Source organism: Microcebus murinus, chromosome 4 (assembly GCF_040939455.1).
Source record: "Microcebus murinus isolate Inina chromosome 4, M.murinus_Inina_mat1.0, whole genome shotgun sequence".
Classification (NCBI taxonomy): domain Eukaryota; kingdom Metazoa; phylum Chordata; class Mammalia; order Primates; family Cheirogaleidae; genus Microcebus; species Microcebus murinus.
In genome coordinates, this window is record NC_134107.1 from 30075652 (window position 1) to 30102857 (window position 27206).

Genomic DNA, 27206 nt, shown 5'->3' on the forward strand with positions numbered 1-27206 from the left:
AGCAGAGCAGGGGACCCAAAGATGTGTGAGAAACAGCCTCACCTTGAACCAAGGAGCTTAGTACATCAAGAGCCGACACGTGCATGAACACATTTAACCCACGGCAGTACCGGGTCCATGTCACACAAATGTTACCAACAGAATGGATGAGGCTGCTCTGCCCCGGACCGCCCTGGGCCCCCTGCGCAGGGCTGGATGGGGCAGGGAAGTACTGCCGGCATGGAAACCTGCAGGACTTCAGCTCACAAAGGGCTATGGTTTGGATTTTGCCTTTCATGCAATGGGAGACACGCGTCAGTGCTATTTCCTTTCTTCCCCCAAAATGTGAGCCAGAGCTCCTAGTTAATTTAAACTAGCCACTATCACATCATCAGATCAATACAAAGATCCCTACTGTGCCTCACTTAGGAGCACGTTCCATGGAGCCACCCACGTGAGAAGCCGCAGCCCTATAAATCAGCACCCACACCCCAGAGTGTCTGCCATGGTGACCATCGACGTGGGGGTTCGGGTTTGAAACTGCCTTCTGTTTTCCTTAACCCCACCCCTTAAGGCGCGGCTACGGTCTGCGTGTCTGTGTCCCTCCACAATTCACGTGTTGAAATCTAATCCCAGAAGTGACTGTGTTAAGAGTTGGGGCCTTCGGGAGTTGGTTAGGTGATCAGGGTGGAGCCCTCGTGATTGGGTTAGTGCCTTATAAAAGAGGCTTGAAGGAGCCCTTGTCCCCTTCCACCGTGTAAGGACACAGCAAGAAGACGCCATCTAAGAGGCAGGGAGCCCCCACTGGACACCAGATCTGCTGGAGCCTTGATCCTGGACTTCCCAGCCTCCAGAACTGTGAGTGATCAATTTCTATTGCTTCTAAATCACCCAGTCTAAGGTATTTTGTTACAGCAGCCTGAATGGACTGAGCCAAGCACCTTATTGGGTCTCTCCCTACCTGTATTCTCCCAGCATGACTCATATTCTTCTATTAAAGCTGCTCAAGAGAATGATACAGATTTTCTGTAACACACCCCCGCACCCCCTAAATAAGTTTTCATAAAGCAAGTTTGTAGAAGTAATATTCTGGAATTTGATCCTCTTCCCTTCATAATTAGCCCCTGTGCACAGACAGACAGACGCACACACACACCCCATTATATGTTTTCCTTCTCTAATTACTAAGAGGACTCCTGATTTTATTTAAGCACATTCCCCAGTCACCTTGGCCACAGAATGTGGCCATGTGACTAAGTTTTGGCCAATGGGATGGAAGCACAAGTTCAGTGTGTGACTTCCAGGAAGGGTCCTTAAGAGGACCTTCTTAGTGCCTTCCTCCTCCTTCCTCCAGCTGAATTCAGGTAACTCAAGCAGTCACTGGGCCATGAGGTAATTAGCAGAGGAACGAGAGAGGGAGCCTGGGTCCCTGACAGCACGGAGCCACCATGTGGATCTCAATTACCTACCTCCAGCAGGCTCTGAAAGCCACTCGACAGGCCTAATGCATCCCTGAGCAATGCAGTTTTCATGTTAATAAAGTAAGTTATTGAATTTGAGCTTGAGTTTCAATAGAGCAATAACACCCAAAAAACCTCACATTTATAAATATGTTCCAAGCATGCCTATTTCCAAGCCTCCAAGAAAGATAAAAAGCAACATAGCTAAACACATACGTATGCACAAGCGCATACACATGCATGAACACACACACAGTAACCCTCCACCTTGCCACACACCACAATTCAACTAAAACAGACTCTTTTGGAAAAGGTAGTCTCATTTATCCCAGCATCATCTTGAACACCTCAAAGTGTCCTTCGCCACCACTGAGCTCCTAGAAAGAAGAGACTGTTCATTCGACTCAGTATCCCCAAGTGCCTAACACAATCCCTGGGATACAGTTTGATGATGAATGAAATCGAATTCACACACTTGTCCGGGAAAGAGGGCAATGAGTGCAGAGAGGGAATATCAACATCCCCCTTCCTGACCGCGTCTCTGTCTCCGTTTCCAGGATGCCCGCCCCCCACCCCCGCGTCCCTGGGCCCCCCTCTTCCCCTTCAGGGGCAAGCGCTCCCCCAGAGTCACTCAGGGAAACTTCTGGCCATATCCAGGATCTGAGGCACATCTGAACTGCAACCAGGCGACCTCCCTCTGAGACGACACTGCTCATCAAGGTGTCCTAGATACCTGGCATCAGAAAGTCACCGCCTGGCACGCTCCGAAGTGGAAATGAACGCACGCACCCAAGAGCAAGCACCATCCTGCCGTCCCTGAATTGTCTGTCTCCACGCACAAGCTGAGGGACCTGGGGCAAGACGCTTTAACACCTCCCTGAGCCTTGATCTGCTCATCTGTAAAATGGAGTTAAAATCCTTCTAGGTAATTCCTACTGTGTTATTGCCAAGGGCTGCTGTAACAAATCACCACAAACTGGGTGGCTTACAAGAACAGAAATCTATTCTCTCGCATTTCTGGAGGCTAGAAGTTCAAAGTCAACATGCTGGCAGGACCCCACTCCAAGAACTCTAGGGCAGAATCCACCCTTGCCTGGCTTCTGGTGGCTGCTGGCAATCCTTGGCTCGTAACCTGCATCACCCTGATTTCTGCCTCTGTCTTCACATGGCCATCTTCCCCTTGTGACTGTCTGTGTGTCCCATCTTGTTGTACGGATACCAGCCTCCGGAATCAGGGCTCACCCCAATCCAATGCACTTCATCTTGACTAATTCCATCAGCAAAGACCCCCCATTCCCAAAGAAGGCTGTATTCGCAGTACCAGGGATTAGGGCTTGAACCTATCTTTTGTGGGGGGGGCACAATTTAACCTGGCTTACTGTGAGGGGATTCAGGAGATGATGACCTCAAAGCACAAAGGACACACAGTAAGCACTGTGCTCACCTCATTATCAGCCATTTATTAGCCACACCACGGAACAGTTTTCCCCTACACAGCAGGCTCCTTTCCCAGAAGATCAGGCCTCGCTGCCTCGCTCCTCATAAAGACAAAAACTGCAAGTGAGAAACCAAAGGCTAACAGGCCAGCATCCTCATGGCTGATGGTGTGTTGTTAAGAGTTTTCAAACAAACAAACCAGGACCTGGTACCAAATCACTGATGCAAATATTTTATCAGTGGGGTCTCTCCGAAAAAGCTCTGTGCACGCACGTGGGCCCCGCATTCCTCCTCCCTGGAGGGGCTGGTTCTGCCAAGAAGGAGCCACAGCGGCTGCTCCGAAAGCAGACGGGGGTTTACTCGAGGTGTGCGCCTCTGGTTCCAGCCCTGGCGGCCTTCCAGCTGAGCAAAACCTCCCAGAAACGAGACCTACAGCTCAGACCGAGGCTGAATCTGGGGCAGCCGCAAGAGCACCGGGCTTCCCAGGAGAGCCAGGCGACAGCAGGGCCACGGGAAGTGATTAATAAATCATGGGCAAAGCCTTTTCCCCGTTCCCCCCACGGTGGAAACCAAAACGCCCATCGCAACGATCAAAGCCGCGGCCCACAACTGGAGATTGACTTTGACTGAGCTCATTAAGTCATAAGCTCCTGTAGAGTGGATTTTCTCCATGGATAATGCTTGAAAATTAGGAAGTTAAGTGGCCTAGGAGAACCTGGGACCCATTAACCAACTAGCCAGTCAGAGCCTCCATTAAAAGAGAAAAATGGCTGAAAATCTGAAATCCGTCCTTGGGCAGCTGTTCAAAGATTCCATTATGAGTTTTCAGGAAGCCCCCTGGGGTTCACACCAGTTGTGAGTGGGAAAGCCTTCATGAGGTGAGAAGGGTCTCGACTGAGAAGGCCTAGGCCAGGGTTCGAATCCTGACCGCATCTGGAATCTTAGGGGTCTCCTTCCCTCTGTCTGAGCTTCAGTTTCCTAGGGGAGAGGTCCCTCGTGTGAGGCACACAGATTCCACGACTGAGACCTGTTTATGAAACCGTGGAGCGGAGCCAGGGACTCGGTGCCCATGCCCATAGGCCAGGCGTCCTCAAACTACAGCCTGAGGGCCACATGCGGGTGTTTTTGCCCGTTTGTTTTTTTACTTCAAAATAAGATGTGTGCAGTGTGCATAGGAATTTGTTCATAGTCTTTTTTTAAACTATAGTCCGGCCTTCCAACAGTCTGAGGGACAGTGCACTGGCCCCCTGTTTAAAAAGTTTGAGGACCCCTGCCATGGGCACTTAAGAAAGGACTGTCTGTAAGTAGAGATCAGTATACGACAGAGTCCCATCTGCTAGTTACCAAAGGATGAGGCCACAGGTTAGGAACATAACCAACTGAAACAGTCACGAAGTCAAAACCACCAACCCCACAAGTCCCAAAGGGAAAAGCAAAGTGTCCTGACATGTCACCAATGTTACCCTAAATAAATAATTGAAAAGGTTCCCAAATAGCCTGCCAATGCCATCCTACAGTTAGGAACTCAGGACTCAGGACTCTGCCCGAACCCCTACTCTGTGACTTGGTTGTCAGGAGACTTAGGGACACCTGGAGCTACCGTTTTCTCATCTGTGACATGGAAATAATATTGTGTCTGCCCCCAAAGACTCTTTATGAGGATTCAATGAGATCTCTCTCCTAACATGCGCCAGGCAGGTGCTAAATAAATGTTAGAGCCACCTGTTTCTGTCCCCTCCTTCCGCTCTCCTGTAATTTTCACCCACTCCTATCTTCACAAAGGGCTCTCCAATTCCTCTGCCCAGAGGAAGGGCGCTCTGCCCTAGAAAGTGCTTCCTGAAATCCTAAATACTCACATGCCTGAGCACCAATCACCTGCACCCTCCCACGGCCCCCAGCCACGGCCCAGAGCCTCCGGGCAGAACAGTCTCCACCGGCAGTTCCCACATGTGTGTTACAAGAACACCCTGGTCCATGACACCGTGTTCACTGGCCAGCAACAACAGTAGAAACAAGGCCGTAACTGCAACGAGCTCTTCTGAGACTAAACTGTACTCATCCCGCTTAAAGGACCATCCTTTACTCTGAGGATGAACCGCTGCTACATTTTTGTATTAAAACGTCATTCCTTTTATAAAATGGTGATACTATAATAGAGGGTGATTGGTTTTTTTTTTGCATTTTTCTCATTTGATCAAATGAAAGTAGGTGACCCCAAGTCAGGAGCCAAACTTGTTTGATGTTTTGGGTTTTTTTGGTTTTTTTTTCATTATTTTATTGGTCCATAATATCCAAGTCTGGGAATTACCGGGCTACGCTAATCAATTTCCCTCAACTGCCTCCACTTCTGCCGCAGCTCAAGTTTTCAGCCCTCATTTACAAACTCAGCGTCTGCTCTCACCATTCGAGTGACACTGTACCCTCGATGGTCTCCAAATCCAAGCCCTGTGCCCTGAACCCCACATGTGACAGCCGCAACCAGGCCCTTGTTACACTCAGACAGACCAGAGCCCCCAAAGGGGAGGCCACCCCCAGTCTTTCTAAACAGAGCTTTGATCCAGGCAAAGGTGTCGCAATGCCCGTGACACAAAGCCGGGCCCCTGTGGTCCTTATCACCACCCCACCCGCCAAAGCACAGGCTGTGGAGCTGGAAAAGCTAAGGGCTCCCAGCCTGGCTCCTGCCCAAGTCCCAGCAAGTGGCTCAGTTTCTCTGAGCCTCAGCCCCCTACTTGGCCGAGTTGTGATCACAATCGTCTCCACGTCACAGGGGTCTTGAGGGGCTTCAACAAAATCAAGTGTGTAGAGCACTTTGCCCAGTGCCTGGGACACAGTAAGCGCCCAATAACCAGGGACACAATTAGTAGGAGGGGTATTCGTAGCGGAGCATGCGCTCTTTCTGGCTTTGTCTCCCACCGCTCCTTGTGACTCCAGCAAAACTCTATATGTGGCTCCCTAAATACACTGTATACTTTCCCATCTCTGGGACTCAGCCCATGCCATCGTGGAATTCCATCATCTCAGGGACCACCTTCGTGGTGATCCTTGTTCACTCGTCACAGCCAGAAGAAATGTGGTCCTTCTCTGAAGTCCCACAGCACTGGGCCTGTGACATCACTCGCCACATTAATACACATGCACAATGCTACACACATACTCTGAGGTCTGTGGGCACATTTTCCCTCTCTCCATAAACTCTTAATTACTTAAGGTCAAGGGAAAGCTCTGGAACTCTAACCGTACCTACTGCTTTGCTTTACAAGTACGTGAACAATAAGTAATTGTCCTAAAGAGCCAGTGACATAATCCCAAATAGGTCACTGTAAAATAGATGGTAAGCAGAGACAGAATAAAGACCTCTTATGTCCAATGTTGAATTTCTTCCGAGGACCAAGGCTAGCAATGTTTATAAGTGGCTGTACACACGCACACGCACACGCGCACACACACACACACACACACACGCACACGCACAAGCACACAAACACGTTCATCCCCAAATCTCAAGCAAGGCACGTGGACAGTAATGAAAAATCTAATCCAATGGGACTTAGAACCATGGTCCTTAGGGCCTGTCCTTTGTCCTCCCATGCTTCAGACTGTCAGTATGTGACTCTACTTTGTTCTCCCATTAACATCCACGTCTTTGTGCTGCTGATCTCTGTGTTGTTTTGATTATGTCTTCTTTTGGTTTAGTCTTTACCACATTATTTCCATATCTTCACTCAAATCACCATTTCCAAGTGGCATCACAATTTATTTTACAAAGCCAGCCTTTATCCCTCTGTTGAAAACACCCACCCATGTTGGGTTCTTAATCCACTAAATGTCCTTTTTATGGTATCCTGTGTTTGTAAATAGCTGAAATCTACAGAGATTTTAATTTCTTTCCATTCTGCTTTCATCCTCCATCTCTCAAATAAATAAAAATTATTTTTATTTAAACAGGAAAGGGAATAGGCAGTGTGTCCTCCCCTAAATGCACTTAGAGAAAGGGCATTTCTATTTCAAAATCTTTGAGGCTCTTTTAGTCCACCCAGGAACTCATTAAAACGGAGGTGCTCCGGAGAGCCCAGGAAACCTAATGAGCCTCCCAGAAGCAAGCTGTTCAGTCCCTTGAAGTCAGTGCAGAACCAACATATGGAAAATTATCCGCAGCAGCTTAGTCCTGATGATGGACCCACGGGGTGGGTTTTACCTCTTCAATCCAAAATTTAGGATGAAAAAAGGCATTTTCTACAGAGACAAAAAGAGATGGAGATGAGTCATTTGAACTAGCAGCAAAAACTAAGATATATCTGGAATCTTCCAGACTCTGCTTCCAAAATCGTACTTAGCACTGACCCTGCAATATGTCCTAGGTCATGAAAGAGAATACTCCCTTGAACTAGAGAAGCTCAAGTTCAAACTCCAAAAACTTGGGAATTTTAGAGTCACCAAATGGGGAGAGAAAGCCATTGGAATGTATTTCAAAAAGACCAAGAAGGCAGAGGGGAAAACATTTCAGGGAGGAGGAAAAATGGGAAGAATAAATTTTTAAAAGACAATGTGAAAATGAAGAGTTACAAAAACCTGATTTCAAGTTAATGACTGGTGACCAGAAAATTCAGGATTTCATCCTTTTTCTTTTCTTTCTTTCTTTCTTTTGAGACAGGGTCTCACTCTGTTGCCCAGGCTAGAGTACAGTGGCATCATCATAACTCACTGCAACCTCCAAGCCATGAGCTCAAGCAATCCTCCGGCCTCAGCCTCCTGAGTAGCAGGGACTTATCCTGCACCACCACACCCAGCTAATTTTTCTATTTTTTACAGAGACAGAGTCTCACTATGCTGTTCGAGCTGGGTCCCGAACTCCTGGCTTCACTTCAGCCTCCCAAAGTGCTAGGATTACAGGTGTGAGCCACCACACCTGGCCTATCTCTGTTTTAAAACCACAAATGGAATCACAGTAGTCCCTGCTTTAAAATATTCTCATTACTCTTAGAATAAAATTCAACAACCTTAGCATAGGCTGCTGTACAAACTGAAGCACACAACTCATACAGTCATTCGACAAACACTCACTGAGTTCTCATTCTGTGCCAGCCCTGGGCTAAGCACCCGACACGTGCATGATCTCGTCTACTTTCCCCAAGAATGCTCTGAGGCAGGTATCAGCCTTATACCCCTTTTTATAGACAAAGTGCCCACTGAGGCAGAGCGGCTCTGTACCTGGCCCGAGGTCACTCAGCCAGGCTCTGAACTCAGAGCATTTGGTTCATGAGCCTGAGCCTGCCTCTCCCTCATATCTCACAGGAAATGCAACCTAGAAAGGGGCTCCCATTGTCTTGCTGATTTTCTCACGGTGGAGCACCCTAGGTTCAACACCCACCAGGACAGAGAAGCACAAAACTGTGGCTCACCACCTTCTATATTCCAAGCCCTGGGGGCACACCCAGAATCCACACAAAGGGCAAACATTCTGCTCTCCGGAAGCCTCAGAGCTTAGCACCCAGCCCTCGGGTCCAGAGTTTGGCCTGGACATCCTCACCAGGCCGACACCGAACAAGCCACCTTTTACCTGCCTGTGCCGAAAGGCCTCTGGGTCCTTCCTCCATCTACATTCGCTTCTGGGCAGGCCTGGCCACAGCCAACCACTCCCTCACTAGTAATCAGGGGAAGGCAAATTAAAACCACGGCAACAGCATGGTCAACATGGCGAGACCCCGTCTCTACAAAAAGTTTAAAAATTAGCCACACATGTTGGAGTGCACCTAGAGTCCCAGCTCCTCTGGAGGCTGAGGCAGGAGGATTGCTTGAGCCCAGGAGTTTGAGGTTGCAGTGAGCTATGATGATGCCGCTGCACTCTAGCCCGGGCAACAGAGCAAGACCATGTCTCAAAAAAAAAAACAAGAAACACAGCAAGTTTCCACTTTGCACGTTGGAGAAGCTAATTAAAAACTCTAAATTCCAAATGTTGGAAGAAAGGTAGGGAAACAGATCCTTTTATAAACTACTAATGAGGGCATAAATGGGTAGGACTATTTCATAGAGAAGTTGAAAATGTGCACACCCTTTGATCAGTAATTCTACTTCCAGAATAACATTATAGAGAAAGTCTTGCTATTAGGCACAAAATTTTTCACTGCTAGTCACAGTTATAACCTAATGTCTTGTTAATAGATGAAGGAGCAAACTGTACTATATTCATACAATGAAATACTCTATAGCAATTAAAATAAATTATTAATATGTCTATATGTGGCAATATAGATGGACCTCAAAATTATAAGAGTAGGCCGGGCGCTGTGGCTCACGCCTGTAATCCTAGCTCTTGGGAGGCCGAGGCGGGCGGATTGCTCAAGGTCAGGAGTTCAAAACCAGCCTGAGCAAGAGCGAGACCCCGTCTCTACTATAAATAGAAAGAAATTAATTGGCCAACTGATATATATATAAAAAAATTAGCCGGGCATGGTGGTGCATGCCTGTAGTCCCAGCTACTCGGGAGGCTGAGGCAGAAGGATCACTCAAGCCCAGGAGATTGAGGTTGCTGTGAGCTAGGCTGATGCCACGGCACTCACTCTAGCCTGGACAACAAAGTGAGACTCTGTCTCAAAAAAAAAAAAAAAAAAAAAAAAAAAAATTATAAGAGTAAATTTAAAAACCCATTTGCAAAAGTAAAGGCAATATGATATCATCTATGTATCCTTTAAAATCCTATGCATTGAGTACAGATGCATACTGTGACAGTAAAAGGTTAAAAACCTGGACAGAGGCCGGGCGTGGTGGCTCACGCCTGTAATCCTAGCACTTTGGGAGGCCGAGGCGGGCGGATTGCTCAAGGTTAGGAGTTCGAAACCAGCCTGAGCGAGACCCTGTCTCTACCAAAAATAGAAATAAATTAATTGACCAACTAAAAATATATATACAAAAAATTAGCCGGGCATGGTGGCGCATGCCTGTAGTCCCAGCTACTCGGGAGGCTGAGGCAGTAGGATCGCTGAGCCCCGGAGATTGAGGTTGCTGTGAGCTAGGCTGACGCCATGGCACTCACTCTAGCCTGGGCAACAAAGTGAGACTCTGTCTCAAAAAAAAAAAAAAAAAAAAAAAAAACCTGGACAGAAAGGATATGCCCACTTGAGGATAGTGGTGATCTCTGGGGTAAGAAAAGAAAATAGTGAAATAAAGGAAAGTCTTTGACGGTATCTGTAATATTGCCACGTTTTCTTTTAAAGAGAAAACCTAAATTAAAATGACATGTTAAAATCTGATAAATCTGTTTGATAGGTACACTCATGTTACTTATATTATTCTCAGTTCTTCTATGATATTTGAAAAGATTCCAGACTTTCAAGCAACTAAGTACACAGTTTAAAGCACCCAGGTTACTTTTATTATATAATCGTCTAGGTTTAATAACCATTCAACTACAGGGAACGAACTGCAAGAGTGTGTGTTAAGTTCAACAAGAACAAAATACAAGGTAGAGGCAGCCATTAAGAAGCCAGAGATTAATTCTGTGACTGAAAGCTGCATAGGAGAGGGCAGTTTTCTAGAAAGGGAGACTCACTAGCCAGGTTTCAACTGGGTGAATGGGAAGCTTTCTCTGCGAAACTGTCTACAAACACAGTCACAGACTAAATTAATAGTAAGCCCAGACAGCAAACAAGGGCACACGCTACATACGGCTGCATTTAGCTGTGGGGAAGTGAACCAGCCGGGAGACAGCATTCCTTCCCGGTCAAGCTGTCCAGAATCATTTGCTAAAAATCCAACAAGAGGCCGGGCGCTGTGGCTCACGCCTGTAATCCTAGCTCTTGGGAGGCCGAGGCGGGCGGATTGCTCAAGGTCAGGAGTTCAAAACCAGCCTGAGCAAGAGCGAGACCCCGTCTCTACTATAAAAAATAGAAAGAAATTAATTGGCCAACTGATATATATATAAAAAAATTAGCCGGGCATGGTGGCGCATGCCTGTAGTCCCAGCTACCCGGGAGGCTGAGGCAGAAGGATCACTCAAGCCCAGGAGTTTGAGGTTGCTGTGAGCTAGGCTGACGCCACGGCACTCACTCTAGCCTGGGCAACAAAGCGAGACTCTGTCTCAAAAAAAAAAAAAAAAAATCCAACAAGAAACAAGGCATCGCTAGGGCACCGACCTCATCTTTATTTGCATCAGCTCACCCCACTGGCAAAGGGGCCCCATGATGCTGAGAGGGGCAGGGACGGAGGGTCCACTGACTACAGAGCCCGCTCAAGGAAGCGCCCACAAGAGTGTGCAAACGAGACAAAAGCAGCACACACGCGTGCAAACGAATCGAGGATGGGTTGTTGTGCCTGTTCACTCAGGTGGGTTTTCTGCTGTTTTTCCACCCCATAATACTTCCCCACCAATCTGAATGAGGGAGGGGGCAGAGTGGCTTCCTCTCCCCTAGTCCTTGGAAATCACTGCTGTCAAATGTGGGTGTGGAGAACGGTTCATTGATGGGAAGAGGTGGATTGAAGAGTTTGGAAGACAAGAACGTCCAACACTGGCCCACAGGCTTTGGAACAAAAACCACTAGTACACCCACGACCGGGCCAGGCACCCAGAAGTCCTGATAGAACCTACAGGAGGAAGAGGGCCCTGGACAACTGACTGACTTCCATGGAATCTCTAGCTCTTGGTGTGTGAGGTCAACTAGGGGCAGATCAGACCGAATTTAGAAAAATAAGGAAATGAATACGCTGTGCCTCTCCCCTAAGCAACACGGGGCAGTTTACACCACACACATACACAGTACAGATTTGAATCCTGTTTCTTAAGAATTCTCTTCCCGGGTATAAATTGTTCTTCTAGAGCCGTGCTGCCCACTAGAACTTTCTTCCATGATGAAAATGCTCTCTACCTGTGTCCTCCTGCAGAGTAGCCACTAACCACACAAGGCTATTGAGCACTTGAAATAGGTCAGATGTGAATTTTTGATTTTATTTAATCTTACCTAATCCAAATGTAAGTAGCCACATGTGGCTAGTGGCTAGTTTATTGGAGATCACAGGTCTATAACATCCTTCTCACTGTCTACATAGTATTTTAGTGTACTGATAGGGTAACCCACTCCCAACTAGTTGAGTATTTTATTAGCCTCCAGCGTTTCACTGCCATAAAACTGCCACAAATACAGGTATCCTCACAGCTGAACCTTTGTATGCATCAAAAACTACTTAATTAGGATAAAGTCCTAGACATGGAATTGTGGAGTCAATGGGCAGTTATGTTTTCAGGCTTTTCCTACACCCACTCACAGTAACACAGATGTGTACAGCATTTTACTTTTTATTAGCTGGTTTCACACACTACAGGATTCTCATCGGATCCTCCTGACTATTAGATAAAACGAAACAGGCCAGGTAATATCATCTCCCACGTACAGAAGAGGACATGACACGAGCTCTGTGAGACAGCCTGTCACTGGCTCAGGTGGGTAGATTTTTTTATAGCCAACATCAAAGAATACACCCAGCCGTTCTGTGATGTCCTCTCAAGTGAGAACTACTTGTTCTCACAGATTGGTTCAAAGCAGAAAAATGTTTATGCAACATCCACAAGTGAAAAAAGCTGGACATGAAGTCACATTCCATGTATGATTAAAATCATGTCAAAATCAAAAACAAATCGATGTGTTAAAAACTTTAAATTACAAAACTCTGAGTCATGTGTTTCTACCTTTGGTCCAAATTTTTACAGTAAATCTGATTATTGCTAATAAACAACACTTAACGGGCAATCATAAAGGCTAAGTGCTGTACATGCATTATCTCATTCAAAATATTTCCTCATGGTCAGGACCATTACTGTCCCTATTTGCAGATGAGACAGACTGAAAAAGTTTAAGAAAGTTAACCCAGGTCAAGGCAGGGACCTGGAATCTGAACCCAGGCTGACTCACTCGAAAGCCTGTATTCTTAGCCACCACATCAGTGCCTCTCAAACTTAAATGTGCACACTTATCGCCCGGGGATCATGTTAAATGCAGATTCTGATTCCGTGATGCTAATGTTGCTGGACTATACTTAGAATGGCAAAGCTCTACGCAATAATCCGTGTGCTATAATCTTAAACAGAAAATACGTTATCTGTGCTCAACCAGGAAAATGTTTTCTAATAACTTAAATAATGTGAATGCTTCATTGTATATAATAGCAAAAATACACTTTTCTTCTCCGTAGCCTTCCAGCCCTTCTCTCCTACCCACGTGACAGGCCCTAAGCTGCTCTTGCAAATTCCCACCAACAGACACCCCGTGGGCAGCCACTGGTGTCAGACTCACTAAGCCCAATGAAGTTAATCAACCTTCTCATCTCATTAGCAGGAAGGATTTTATCCGCACAGCTCCTGTTAGTAAGCACTTATTTCCGCAGATCCGGGGAGCAGGTGTGCGGAGGAACCCGTCAGTTCCACCCACCACTCCCAACCACCCAGTCCTCAGCACCCCTTAGATCCGGGCGTTTCCCCATTCTTGTAGACGTTTTATTTAAAACACCAAAACTGCGTATTCTCTAAATATTTTAACCTTCCAGAATTTGGCAAGAACTAGCTAATTTTATACTTGAAGAAGCTTTAATATTCTCTCATTATGTCCCTCATTCTTCATGTCTTTTTCAGTAATTCAACCATTTGCAGTAATCCTGTTTATCTATTTTAATGCTTACTATTACAAAATTACTTATCTGATACCATAAAAGCAGCCCTTACAAAATGGATTTTATTTTCTTTTTTCATTCTATTTATATTGCTTGATTTTTACTATGTTTCCTATAATAAGCGGATGAGTGATTTTTCAAAAAAATCAGAATTAGTAACATTTTGTTTTACATTCAGTCTTATAACTGATGCGTTTATATCACCCTCCATTTACCTCTAAGATTATATTTACTGATGCACTTCCTTCCTGGAATCATTTGTGTGGTTTCTATCAGCAAAATGTTTGTTTCCTTGTAACCCGGACCAGAAGATATCCATCCCATCAGTTTCTTACTATTTAACGTTTTTAACACTGATATTTTATAAAACGGAGCTGTTTTTCATTTTCCCTCTTGGTGACTTCCATTTGTTAGGTAAACTATGTAAATTCCCTTCAAATGAAATTAAGACACATTAGCAGTTTTCCTTAATCTGTCAGAAACCCATTATACATGCCATATGCTAGTCTCCTAATGTAATCACCTGATTTAAAATTGCTCTAATCCATTTCCCTCTCAAAGGCCCCTTTCTCTTTATCTTTTTAAACCAAGGGTGTCTCTGGTAAAGAAAATCTTTGCAGGTCTTTAAAGATCAACGAGACTGTTCCAAAATCTAGAGGGGGAAAAACGATTCTTCGCCAAAGGGCAAAGTTAGCATGGCCAGGTAAATTTCATTCACCATGGCCACATCTGACTCCCCCAATTCCCTCATTTCTCCAAGTCTTAGTCACGTATCTTGAATGGTCCTTCCATTCCTTCTTGTAACTTACAGGAAACCCTATCTACCAAGCAATGATTCAGGTGCTGGAGTATAACAGCAAATAAGTAAGACGTCAAAGAGCACGGACGGATCCATCCTGTCTCACAAGAAAGGTGAAGAGTTCTTTTTTCTGTTCAGGACTGTTGCCAAGTCACATTTTATGGTTTACTTTCAAAGCCACATCGCCCCCTCAATTCTGGACAGTGTTCCTGTCCCTGACTATATATATTCCAATTTTTTTATTTTTTTATTGTTCTTTTTTATTTTTTATATATTCCCATTTTTGGTCATCTCTGATTGTTCTGGTATGTTTATTATTCAAAAGCTGGACGATCTTATTATATTTTCAACATCATTAGCTTTTCTTGTATTGTCATCATCATTTACTTGGGCTGCATAAATGAACTCTGAGAATGCTAAAGCTTTAACCTACTGTATCACCACTACCCTTCAATGTTAGCAGTTTTCTATAACATTTACAAGATTAGTTTCATCTGTCATTAATACCAAATACTCTTGATGTAAAAGTCATTCTTTCCAACTTTATCTCTTTTATGGTGGTAATCATAGCATCAACTCTTTACTGTCCTACTTCCCTCACTCCCTGACATCTGGGCTCACTAGTATCATCCTTTCTAATCAAACTTATGCCAATGTTTTTATAAATCTGTTTCTGAAACACCTTATTCAGTTCCATTCTGGTTTCTCTTAGCATCCACCCTTTTTTACGGCTTTAGCTCTGATGAAATACCCTATGTTGTTAATCACTCTTCCCTTCCCCAAACTCCATTTTATTTTTATAATAAAAAAAAAAACAAGTTAAATTTAGAACTTTCCAAATCAATGAAGAGGCTTTTTTCAACTGAGTGTGGAACTACGAGTGTGACCAGGGCTCATTTTTCAGCCATGTCCAATTAGTTTAACGACGCCTGCAAAACAGTGCTCTGATTCAAGGCTAAAGCTGAAGGAAAATGTTCCAGTAATGCCATCAAAGACAACACACTTCTGACATTCCCAAAGCTAAACTCACGGGGCCTTATAATAATGAGAAGGGATTTTTAACGCAATAAAATTAAACACCCTTTATGCTTTCATTTCTCTATGCCAACAAACACACAAGTGTCCATTGCCACCTGGAACACTGGCACCTTGGGTTTGCAAAGTCTTCTAAATCAAGCTATTCATAGATTCCACATCCCTCCAGCACCCGGATGCTGAAGGCCTGTCCCTGGGCAGGCTCAAGGGCTGCCCTCCCTCTTTGTGGCCGCTCTCCAAGACAGAGACAGCCTCGTCTGCACACTGCGCCATTTGTCAAAAATCGCAGTTGAACTTGGGCACCAGTGAATTCACCCAATTTATCACCGGTCTCTTGAGATCACAATGAGTCATGAAAAGGAGAGTCTGGTTCTCTGCTCTCTGGAGAGAACTCAGGAGTGAGCATAAAATCCTGAGGTTCATCCTGGCCTGCCTAGAGTTATTAACGCTCCACAGACCTGCAGCATTGCTTTCTCACAAGCCACCCTGGCCCACAAGAGCTCCTTGGCTTCAGGTAACAGCATGGGGCCAACTACTTCTAGCTGCTTCCTGGAACAACACGTTAAAATTTCACCTTCCAAACGAATAACATCGATTCCTCATTCTCCCATACAGGAACCATCCCAGCTTAAGCTCAGGGTCAGAAAAAAAAAAAAAAAAAAAACTTGAATTTCTCTTTTCAGATGAAGGATTATCATCAGCACTATATTTTTGTCTAAAAAATCTATTTCTAGACTTTTTAAACAGTGGGCCCTTCTATGAGGCACCCAGCACTATTTGAGGAAAGTACTGAGTGAAAAGAATTTGCTTTCAGTCGGTATCTCCACAAAATATTCCCATCAAAGGGGGAAAAGTTTTCTCCATTATTAATGTATTCAAAGGCAAGCCTCCTGATGCTGAAAATAATTTGTTTATTGTTTTTGTTTCTTTTAATAAGTCAAACCTCTGTGAAGGCCAACTGCCAACACCTATAATGGTAAGTTCTCCATACAAGGGAATGGTAGAACATCAGTTTCAATTTGTCAAAGATAGGCCATTTGAATAAAATCACCTTGAGATGCCACCCACTCCAGTGGCTCTCTAACAGATCTTACCACCCAACACATAACATGGAGTCAATACTGACATCACTATCAGTGATAGAACCTTCTAGAGCACAAGCCAGACGGTGCACTTCCTTCTTCCAACAAAAAGGACTTGGATGCCTACTCTATGCCAAAGCAGTAGAGCCAGCGGTTAAGGCCACAGGTTTACGCTGCCCAGACCAACGTGCAACCTCTCACTGGATGAAGGCTTGGGAAAAATGACTTAACCTGTTCGTTTTCTCATCTTATAAAATGGTAAAACATATTATCTCCCTGAATAAACTGCTGTGAAAATGGATTAAGTTCCACCGGTAGAAGAAGCATTAAATAAATTATAGTATATGCACACACCGGAAAGCTGTTTTTAAAAGAATGGACAGGTGTATTAATGTAAGAGCAGAAAAAAAGATGGCCAAGAAGACACGTCTCTTTGACATTGTAACATCTCCAGCACCAGGATGTGCCGGATGGCCAGCCTCCTGACAGCACAGGGCAGGCGGAAGCTGTGATTTATTTGTCACTGGCAGTGTCTGGGTAAACCTGCTCACAGCTGTCCATCTGTGCCTTGTTGGTATGGCACAGGTTGAATTTACCTGCTATTTAGGCTGTCTTTTAAAGCATGATGCTAAAATTTGGCACTGAAATGGAAAATTAGAGTGTATGCAAAAAAGGCAGGGAAACAGTATAAGTTTGATAACAATGAAGTAAATATCTAGCACTGGAGGAAATTACTACAATTCCATATTTGCTTGCAAAGCAAGAGCCAGGCCCTTTAAGAGACTTAAAAGAGACTCACAAATAGCTGAAGTTACACACTGTGCTTCTGAGAGAGGCAAAAGGAGTGCCCGTTCACGAGCTGAGCAACACAAGCGGGGGTAAGAGAAATGGCCAAATGCTTTGGAATAGCCAACATGTCTGAACAACAGGAGACAGGTGTGACCTATTCGTGAGGCTCAAAGCAGAATTGATGAAATGTGCGTAAGTAAAAAAATCAAGTCAGAAAACTACAGAGACAAGTATGAGCTCATTAAATTACGTGAGTGTGTGCATGTATATATACATATAAATTCATGTTAAGGTTAAATTGATATATGCCAGATAGTTAGTAGTTACTTAGGAGAGGGGAGAGAAATGTGAAAGGAAGATGAAGGAAGATACTAATGTATTATGGCCATTACTTCTGTTTTGTTTTGATTTTGTATCATGAACATGTACTAGGTGTATTATCTTTGTAGTGTCTTTAATTCAAGAAGATTACAACAAAATAACACATGTGCAATGCTCAACACACTGCCAGACAGCATAAACCTTCCATGACTCTCCTAAACACCATAAAAGAAATAAAAAAAAAATATGACATGTACATTTAACATATGATCCCAGCCCTCAAGGAGTTTTCAATCTAGTAGGATTAAGGGCTAAGAGATGTTTTATATATACAGCATATATATATCACTAGGGTGTGTGTGTATGTGTAATATATATATATATATATATTACACACACACACACATATACACACACTGTGTATGACCATAATATAAAAAATGCTGTTGTCCAAAAGCCATAGAAGGAATTTCTTGCTCAAATTTCAGAAGCATAGAGCTAGGTCTCAGAGTGCCAATGCACACATGCCAACATTTTATGTGGAAAGTGAAAGAAGCAAGCTAGGACACGTCACCACCTCTGAAACATGTTCAAGAGTGACACACTGATTCAATATCACCAAAGACAGGACACCCACGTTTGCCAGGGCACTGTGACATCTACGCAGGTCTGTTCCCATCAAGGTCCAAGATCCAGCAGGACAGCTCACATTTAGAAAATGCCCCCCTGAGATGCCACTGGTGGGAAAGAACCTTGACCCTTCCCAGATAATCACAGAAGGTAAACGATCTCATTTCCATCAGTGGATCGTTTCGTCCATCAACCTCAAAGAACAAGTTTTACACAGCTTTGCACCCCTGTAACACACAGTGCCTGATATGGCAGAGTTGATACCACGGTAATGAACGGCCCAAGTAACACGTTAAGAAGGACTTTCTAGTTACCCAAAGACAAAAACGAAAATTATATCCACATGCTTGGGAAGCCAGACCTCCTCACTAGAGGAGTTTCCAAGAGGACATGATCGGAGACAAACGTCTGAACTGAGACTATGTGCACTTCTTCCCAGGAAACTCATCCTCTCTCTTTGGGTACCACCTTTCCTCCTGCAAGTCCATGCCCAAAAGAAAACACCAAGCAGACAACTTATGTGACTAGTCTGAAAAGAGGAAGAAATAAAAATCTCAAGGAAGGCTAGGAAAGGAACAAAGAAAAATGACAGCTGGAAGAAAAAGTGTCTTAAAGGAACTAAAGTATTATAAAGCGACATAGAACATAATTTTAAAGAGACTTCAGAGAAGAAAGTATAACATGAAAACTTATAAAAAGCAGCTTGCTGCTAGCAGAGATGATCTTCCCCACCACCTGCAGAACCGACTCAAGTTGTAAAGCCTTTTGATGGCAAGGGAGAAGGAATTATGGGGAGGGAGAAGGGAGACACGAAGAACAATAACTACTCTGTACAGTGGAGAAAGAGGAACTTCCAGGGTTAGGATTTCAACATGAGACTTCCAGGGCAGATTTTCAGGCAACTTGTTCTCCTTTAGCCCTCAGGGCTGATGAACCTCTCAAATATAACATTCAGGGAACCAGGTGGCTTTTGGGGTCAGCTGTCACCTGGCTGTGACCTGCTGTCTCAGCAGATGTTTCTCCTAAGGGGACCAAATCTATAATCGAAAATTCCAGAAGTTTTCACTATGGCAAAAAGGGGAAGCACGAGGGAAAGGGTCAGTGCTGAGGGTGTTTCTAGGTAAGAATGTGTATTCACACAGAACCTGCCTGGCTGCAGAAACATAAAGCAGGAGCCCGATGGCCCCTTGGGGGTAGGAAGCCACCTCGACCCCCTGCATCCAGAAGACATTTGTAAGGTGGCCAGTGGTGATACTCAAGATGAAGGGCAAGGATGCATGCTCACACTAGACCAGGGGTTCTCAATCAGGGGTGCTGTGGCACTAGCTGGAGACATTTCTGGTTGTAACAACTGGGGGTAGGGAGGAGGCTGGTACTGGCATCTAGAACCAGTCATGCTGCTGAATACCCTACAGGGCACAGGACAGCACCCACAACAAAGTCGAAAATGTCCACGGTACCAAGGCTGAGAAATCCTGCCCTAGACTAACCCCATCCTTAAAAGCATCTCCAGAAGCCCTAACAATCCTACCTCAAATAAACATTTGCTATCCCTCTGACCCTGCTGCAAAAGTCCACTTATTACGGTAAGCAATATTAAACAGCAAGCAAGTAACATGACAAGCAAATGTTGCATCTTCAAAGTATCTGGCTGCTCTCCCAGCAAACATTTTTAAGGATACTCCTCAGCATCCAAGTGAGTGGATTCTTGTACAACAATTACAATAGAAGAAAGGTAGTTATGCACACATGCGCACAAGCACACACAGGAGGGGGCCGTCTTAAAAATCTTCCTGAAACAACTGCATAGTTAGAATGGCTCAAGCATTTCCAAAATATTCCAGAGAGAGAGAGAAAGAAACAAAACAAAACAAAAAACCCTCAACAACCAAAAATAGATCTGTCCCTGGGGCAATCCCATAGCTAAAAACAGTTCCCTCACTCCAAGGTGCATACATGGTATACAGTATCCTTTATTTTTTTTTAATTGTTTTTTCTTTTTTCATTTTATTCTCTTTTGTCTTTTTTTTTTCAAGGATTGCATTTGCATTGTATGTATCCTTTATTTTTTAATTATAAAATACAATAAACCTTTTTAAAAGGGGGAAATATAAATTTAGAACTCAAAGAATGAAAACAAGTGGCCCCGTAACTACACTTCAGGTCAAGAAATTGAACCTCAGCTGGTAGCATCTTCCCACCTGCTGGGCTTCCCACTCACCGGTGCACGCAGCAAAAGGACCGGGCTTATTTTGAAAAAGTGTCATCTTTACTCAAGGACTGGGATTTATTTTATACATTTACCATGAACACCAACGTGTCCTCCAGAGAACGTCTGCTGGATAAATTCAGAGCAGTGACCACGCGGGGAGCAGACTGGGGAGGTGGAGCGTTCGTGTAAACAATCTCACTGTGTTGATTCACAAAAGCTCTTGGAGGAAAGGCATGGAGTTACTACACAGGAAGCCTTGGCAAGAGTAGGAAAAGCCCAGGCCGGGGGCGAGGAGAAACTTAAGTTAGAATCCGGGCTTTGGCCCTGGCTGTGGTACCTGGGGTATTATTGATCTCTCCTGAACCATAAAACAATTTCCTGCCACATGATAATGTTGGAAAATTTCCAAGAGATCGTGTGTTTAAAGTGGGGAGCAAAGCATCTCACACACACAGGAGATGCTCCACAAATACTGGGTTCTTCTTCCTCCCCTGCCCGTGCAAACAGGCAAGGTTGTTAAGGCCAAGTCTTTAATATAAGATTATTTTATTATACAAGCATTTCTGAACTCCACATTCTCGAAACTGTTTTAAAGGGGTGACAATACAAGCCCACTTTCAACCTACCCTGGAGACTTTGGCCAAAAGGTGTCTAAATCAGTCCACAAGGCCCAGAATCTACCCTCCCAACCTTCTGCTGCTCACATCTGTGTTCCTGCCCGCTTATTCCAGGCCTAAGTGGGCTGTCAGGAAAAAACACCTCACACCCCAGTAGGGAGCCTCAGTCACATCTCTTTGAAGATGAAAAGCAACAAGGTATGTTTATTTGTACTTGGTATAGGCAGTGGCCTCATCTTCCCCTAGTTGAGCCATGCTGGGCTGTGCACAGATAGATACTCAGCTAGTTAAAAAAAATAAAACCCACCCCTCACACCATTAAACAGATCTTTCCAGGAAAGAAGGTCAATACTCAAGTCCTGGGAGTAAACATGAGAAAATCAAGCCCTTTCACTGATAGGAAGAGAATGTCAGGGGGTCTAAGCACAGGACAGCCCTGGAAGAAGTGAGAAGACTGACTACCCATCCAGCATGGCCACCATTAGAAATGTCTCAGGACTCACGAACTTAAACCCACCAAGTTCACCCAAATGCAAGAAAACTGGCCCTCAGATGATGTGACTAGGACTGAGGCTCTCTCACAGGATACATTGAAAAACAATAACAGCCAGAATCAATGCTTCACTTCCCTAACACAAGCAATAAAAACAAAGGAAGAAAAAAAAATACGTATGAAGGTGTCTGAGAAGTTTCCTGAATAACAAAGGCCTTCAAATTGCTCTACAGAGACCCAGGACTCAGACAAGGGCTCCTCTTTGACCCAGGTTTCTTTCACAGACTATCAGAGGGAGGCACAAATCCAAAGTACTGCTTTTATAATCTCTCTTATTCTATCAACTTCCCAAAAGAAGATAAAGGTGTAGGATATGGGAAGGAAGGGTGGGGTCTCTAGTCTGGCTGTGAACCTCAAACTGAGCAACGCAGCTTTCTCTACTGGCTAGAAGCCCAGGGGCACCTGGTCAGTATTAAGAAAAACAACGAGCCCTGTTTCTGGTGACACTGGGGTCAAAGTGGAATCTATGCTAAAAAGATGATGCTTAATGTAACATGAAAAATGCACACTCTCCAACCTGCCTAGAGGTTTCTAAGGCAGCACTATAAAGGTAAGTCGAAGCCCACAGATAGTGGAGAACCTCCACCACGAGGGACAGCTGGGCTGTCCTTGTCCCCCACCCCTGACACACACACACACTATTTTATTTATTTAAGCCCTATTTTATATGTACATGCACATAAATAACCAGGCTGGAATTCAGAACGTGCCCACATCAGAGGGACAAAATTAACTTTGCAACTATTTTTACAGAGATGGAGACTTAACTGAAGCAACCCAGTACCAACTGGGTGATGCAATAAATAACAGCGTCCACTGGGCCACAATAGGTCTCTGAGGGCACACACAGCTTCCAGACTGTCCTTCTCGGTTATCAGGGGACACAGCAGGTATGTAAATTGTAAATTAAATGTGTGAATCCAGGCAGGTCTTCATGTCCGAGACACCCTGGAAAATAGCCTGCTCCAAAAGTCTCCAAATAATTCACACCTGCGTCCACCTGCCCAATACCCTTTCTGGAACCCTCTCTCAGGGGTGGTCAAGGAGTTCAGGGAAAACAGGGCGCTCTCACCCAGACCAGGCTAAAAAGCCCACAGCAGCTACCAGGCCTAGCCCCTCACTGGAAGCCAAGCAAACCCATGGACACCTAAATGGAGTCCCAGAGTAGCGAGATGATGTCATAGGTCTGAGAGGGGGTTAAGGCTGCCCAGTGGACTCTGAGGATGCCTAGGGCCAGGGACTTCAAGGAACGGGGGATACTTCCCCTTAAAGCACTCACATCTCCAAGGGACAACTCAGAACAAAGTGAGCTTCAACTTAGCCAACAGGCAAGCAACCCAAGACACCTTGACCTGCAAGCTGCTAGAAGCGTCTGGCAAAATCACAGGCATAAGTTAGACAGGCGGATGGCACAAACGCCAGGCAAGCAAGATTCTGCTTAAGAAAGTTCACTGGGCCCTGTCACCCACTTTCTGGGCATAGGCGGCCCAGAAATAAACATTAGGGGGCCAAGGGCGGGCCCAGCAGAGGAGGGGTGGCCAGGGGCGGCCGACAGCTGTGGCCTGGCGGGCCGGGGCAGAGAGGAAGGGCTCCCAGGCTGGAATTCCGAACGTGCCCACATCAGCAGAAAAGTTCCTGGGAACGGCACGCTGCCTGGGAGGGAAGGCGGCTTGCGGCTGTCCCGGCCCAGGATGCGCGCGCCGCGGTGATGCCAGGTTCAACGGGCCTCCAGATGAAGCCCCGGTCCTCTCCCGAGCCCCTAGCCCGTCAGGTGCCCACTGCAGGGCGCGTGGGGTGGTCAGACGACTTAAATAAAGCTTCAGCTCCCAGGATCAGCGGGGGAAAAAAGAAAAATCCCCAGGTCCCACCCTGCTTCATCTCACTTTGCCCAAACCAAACACAGTCCCAGAGAGGAATGGAAGGAAGCGGCGATGCCACCCGTCCCGCGGTGCAGGTGGGGAAACTGAGGCACGAGGGTGCACGCTAGAGACTCGGCAAGAGGCCCTGGGGAGACTAACGCAGCGCCGAGAGCCAGGGCGTCTTGGACGACGAGATCGGGGAAGAGTTCTCTCCTCCCTCCTCCCCTGCTCGGTTCCCCGACACACACCACACACACAGACACACTCGAGCTACGCCCAATGGGGCGGCTGCGGGGCTCCCGGAGCCGGGCTGCACACAAAGCCCCGCCCGCGCACTCAGCCCCGCACGGCCGGGCGCGCACGCCCACACAATAGGACGGCGCGCACCCCGCGGCGGCCCCTCGGCGGGTCCCGGCCAGCCCGGCGCCCGGGTCCGCCCTCCGCGCACACACACCCACGCCCGGAGCCGCGGCCGCGCGCCGGGAGGGGACGCGATCGCAGCCCGGCCGCCGCGCCCCGCGCCCCGCGCCCCGCGGGCAGCTCGCCGGGCGCCCCGACTCACCCGCGGCGCCGCTCAGCAGCAGGCACAGCGGCACCAGCAGCCACATGGCGCGGCCGCCGCTCCAGCTGCCGGGCGCCGTCGCTGCCCCCGCGGCCTCGCCGCTGACCCCGCCCCTCGCCGCGCCGCCCCGCCCCCGCCGGCCCTCCTCCCGGGCCGCCCGCCCGCCCGGCCCCGCGGGGTGCAGCCAGCGCCCGGCCGCGCGCCGCCGCCGCGTCCTGCCCGCGCGTCCCGGCCCCGGGCCCGCCGAGGGGGCGCGGAGAGAGAGCCCGGCCCCTCGGCGTCCGCTCGCCTGCCCGGTCCGGCTGCGAGGACCGCGCGACTGCCCGGCCCTGCTCTCCGCCTTCCCCCCTGCTTCCTCCCTGGCTCCTGCTGCTCCGAGGATGCGCGCTCGCCACCTCCCCAGACCCGAACCGGAGTTCTTTGCTCAACTACAAAATGCGTCTACCCAGGGAGAGAAGGAAAAAGTTAGAATAAAGGACCAAATCGTATGGCAAAAAAAAAGTGTAGTTTACTTTTAGTAGCGAGTGCAGAATACGACGACCAGCGCTTCTCAAACTTTAATATGCATCCGACACACCTGGCGATCGTGTGAAGGTGCTGACTGATTCGGTCGATCTGGGGTGTGAGCCTCTGCTTTTCTAAGGAGCTCGCAGCTGAGAGGAAGGCTGGTGATTCCGAGCCACAGGTGGAGCAGAGAGGCTAATGCTTACTTCAGCGTTGGCCACGGGGTATTTCGGCTGCACCGTGTCCACCTTGACCAGTTTGCAGAAAAGGTAAGTAAATATAAAGGGAGAAAGAACAGCTGCACCAATGCAGCTGGAGCTTCCAGGGAGCACTTATGAAAATCTTTACAAATTTAGATGGTCAAAAAATGGGATGACACTTTTGTGCCCCAAACTCTCCCGCCCCCACCCCAAATAAAGCAGAAGACTAAAGCAAAGAATTGCCAAAAACTGAAAACAACTCAAGAGCCCATCAACTTGGGAGTGGATAAACGTATTGCAGTTCATCATTTAATGCAACGACACGGGTGGATTCTAAAACGCACCATACACTAACTAGATGAAGGCTGTCAGTGCTGAACTCTTTGGCTCTTCCCAGGTCTGCCTGGCTCTCTCCCCTCCCCATCACCCCAGGACAAGCCCCTGGCTCCTCTCCCGTGCCTAGAAACTCCCACCTACCCACCAGTCCTGCCAATTCTCCTGGGTCGTGGTTCTTTTCAAATGAACACAGAATCTAATTTTATTTTCAAAACACGAAACCAGCTCAGCATTTAACTTTGGTCTTATTAAGTCTATTAACCTTAAAGCCAATAAATTATATAAATTCTTGGATCTTTTTTTTTTTTTTTTTTTTTTTTTTTTTTTGAGACAGAGTCTCACTTTGTTGTCCAGGCTAGAGTGAGTGCCGTGGCGTCAGCCTAGCTCACAGCAACCTCAAACTCCTGGGCTTGAGTGATCCTTCTGCCTCAGCCTCCCGAGTAGCTGGGACTACAGGCATGCGCCACCATGCCCGGCTAATTTTTTTTTTTTATATATATATCAGTTGGCCAATTAATTTCTTTCTATTTATAGTAGAGACGGGGTCTCGCTCTTGCTCAGGCTGGTTTTGAACTCCTGACCTTGAGCAATCCGCCCGCCTCGGCCTCCCAAGAGCTAGGATTACAGGCGTGAGCCACAGCGCCCGGCCGGATCTTTTTTTTTTAACTCAGCAAAATAAACTCTTGTGACAATCCATAAAAAAATATAAAAATAAATAAATAAATAGCATGCTGAAGAGAAAGAATCCAGCTCTAAAAGTTTGCATTCTGTATGATTTCATTTATAAGATACAGAGGACCAGGGAACAAAACTATAGGGACCAGAATCAGAACAGTGGTTACCAGGGTCTGGGGCTGGGGGAGAATACAAAAAGACACAAAGGAATTGGGAGAGTGGGGGCAGGAGGACTCTTCTAATCTTAATTATAGTGTCAGTTACACAAGTCTATACATTTGTCAAAACTTAAGAGAACGGCATCCTAAAATCCACCACTAAAAAGCATGGTATTTTACTGTATATAAATTGTACCTGTCCGGAGGAGTCAGGAGCGTGTGGGTGCTGGGGCGGACTGCCCGAGAGGGCGGTTATAAAGGGGATGGCTGCAGCAGATTTGGGGTGTGCTAGAGACACCCTCGAGGATGCTGAGACACAGAGACTTGATTTTTTAATTGCCTGCTCTAGTCTGGAAACAGGAAGGCTGAAGTGGATCAGGTCAAAATTTAAAAATACCAGTGAGGGTTCAAGATAATGAGAAAATGTGATGTGACGTAGGAAAGTTTAGCAAGTTTGATACCACCAAGTAGTTTGTAATACATATGGAAAATATAAATAAATTCTTTAAATGATCTGGCATCCAGGGGTTCTATCTTGGGATCCATGAACATTAAGGAGACTGTCCCAGGGGCTGCAGGGAGTTTTAAAGCCTCTAAAATTTTATGCAAAATTTCCGGTGTATGTGGGTATGTGCACTTTTCCAGGAAGCATGTTGGGAAGAGGCCCCCCCTGCCTTTGATAATGATAGCCAAGGAGGCAAATAATTTCTCCTACAGCTGCTCCTTCACCTCAAACATTAGGAATATGGAAAGACAGTGGCCCTGACTCAGTGCTGTAGTTCTTGTTTCCTTAGTCCTTGGGTTCCTTTGGGCACATGAACTTCAACTCTGGGAATGATTTAACGTGCCTGCCTTACTCTCAACATTTCTCTCTCTCTCTCTCTCTCTCTCTCTCTCACTCTTACACCCCCGCCCCCCCCCCACACACACACACCTTTTAAATATATTAATGTCTTTGAAATCGTTTGGACAAATGTAAAGCCCTCTTTAAGTTCAATTGTTATTTTTATATGTATACTAAATCACTCCCAGCCTCCTCGCCATATAAGCTGGGCAGGAGCTGAAACCGTTCTTTTCACTCTATTAGTCTCATCTTTCCTCCTTCCCAGTTCTTTACAATTCCATCAAAAGCACAAGACACTCCGTTTCTGGGAAGTGTGACAGGTGCCAATACTAATTGTTTTGTCCTACGGAGCCTGTCAGTCTTTATTGAAGTTGGTTCAATAAAAGTAAGAAACATAGTGCTGTATGTCTCTTGTTTACCAAAAAACGGACACTCTGACCTTGGATAGGCGCTTCTGACATGGTTTTATGCTGTGCAAGGAGAGAAGAAAGAATTTTATCT

The 27206-nt window shown here is 46.1% G+C and overlaps 1 protein-coding gene across 1 annotated transcript in view; it reads right to left on the reverse strand.

The window, feature by feature from the left end:
- The window catches only part of LDLRAD3 (low density lipoprotein receptor class A domain containing 3), a 234275-nt gene extending 210193 nt beyond the window's left edge, over positions 1-24082 (reverse strand). Inside the window, exon 1 of the mRNA XM_012738753.3 lies at positions 23989-24082. Within this exon, the coding sequence (XP_012594207.1) occupies positions 23989-24034 (46 nt within the window). The 5' untranslated portion in view covers positions 24035-24082. The remainder of the gene's footprint in view (positions 1-23988) is intronic.
- Positions 24083-27206: the final 3124 nt, after the last annotated feature.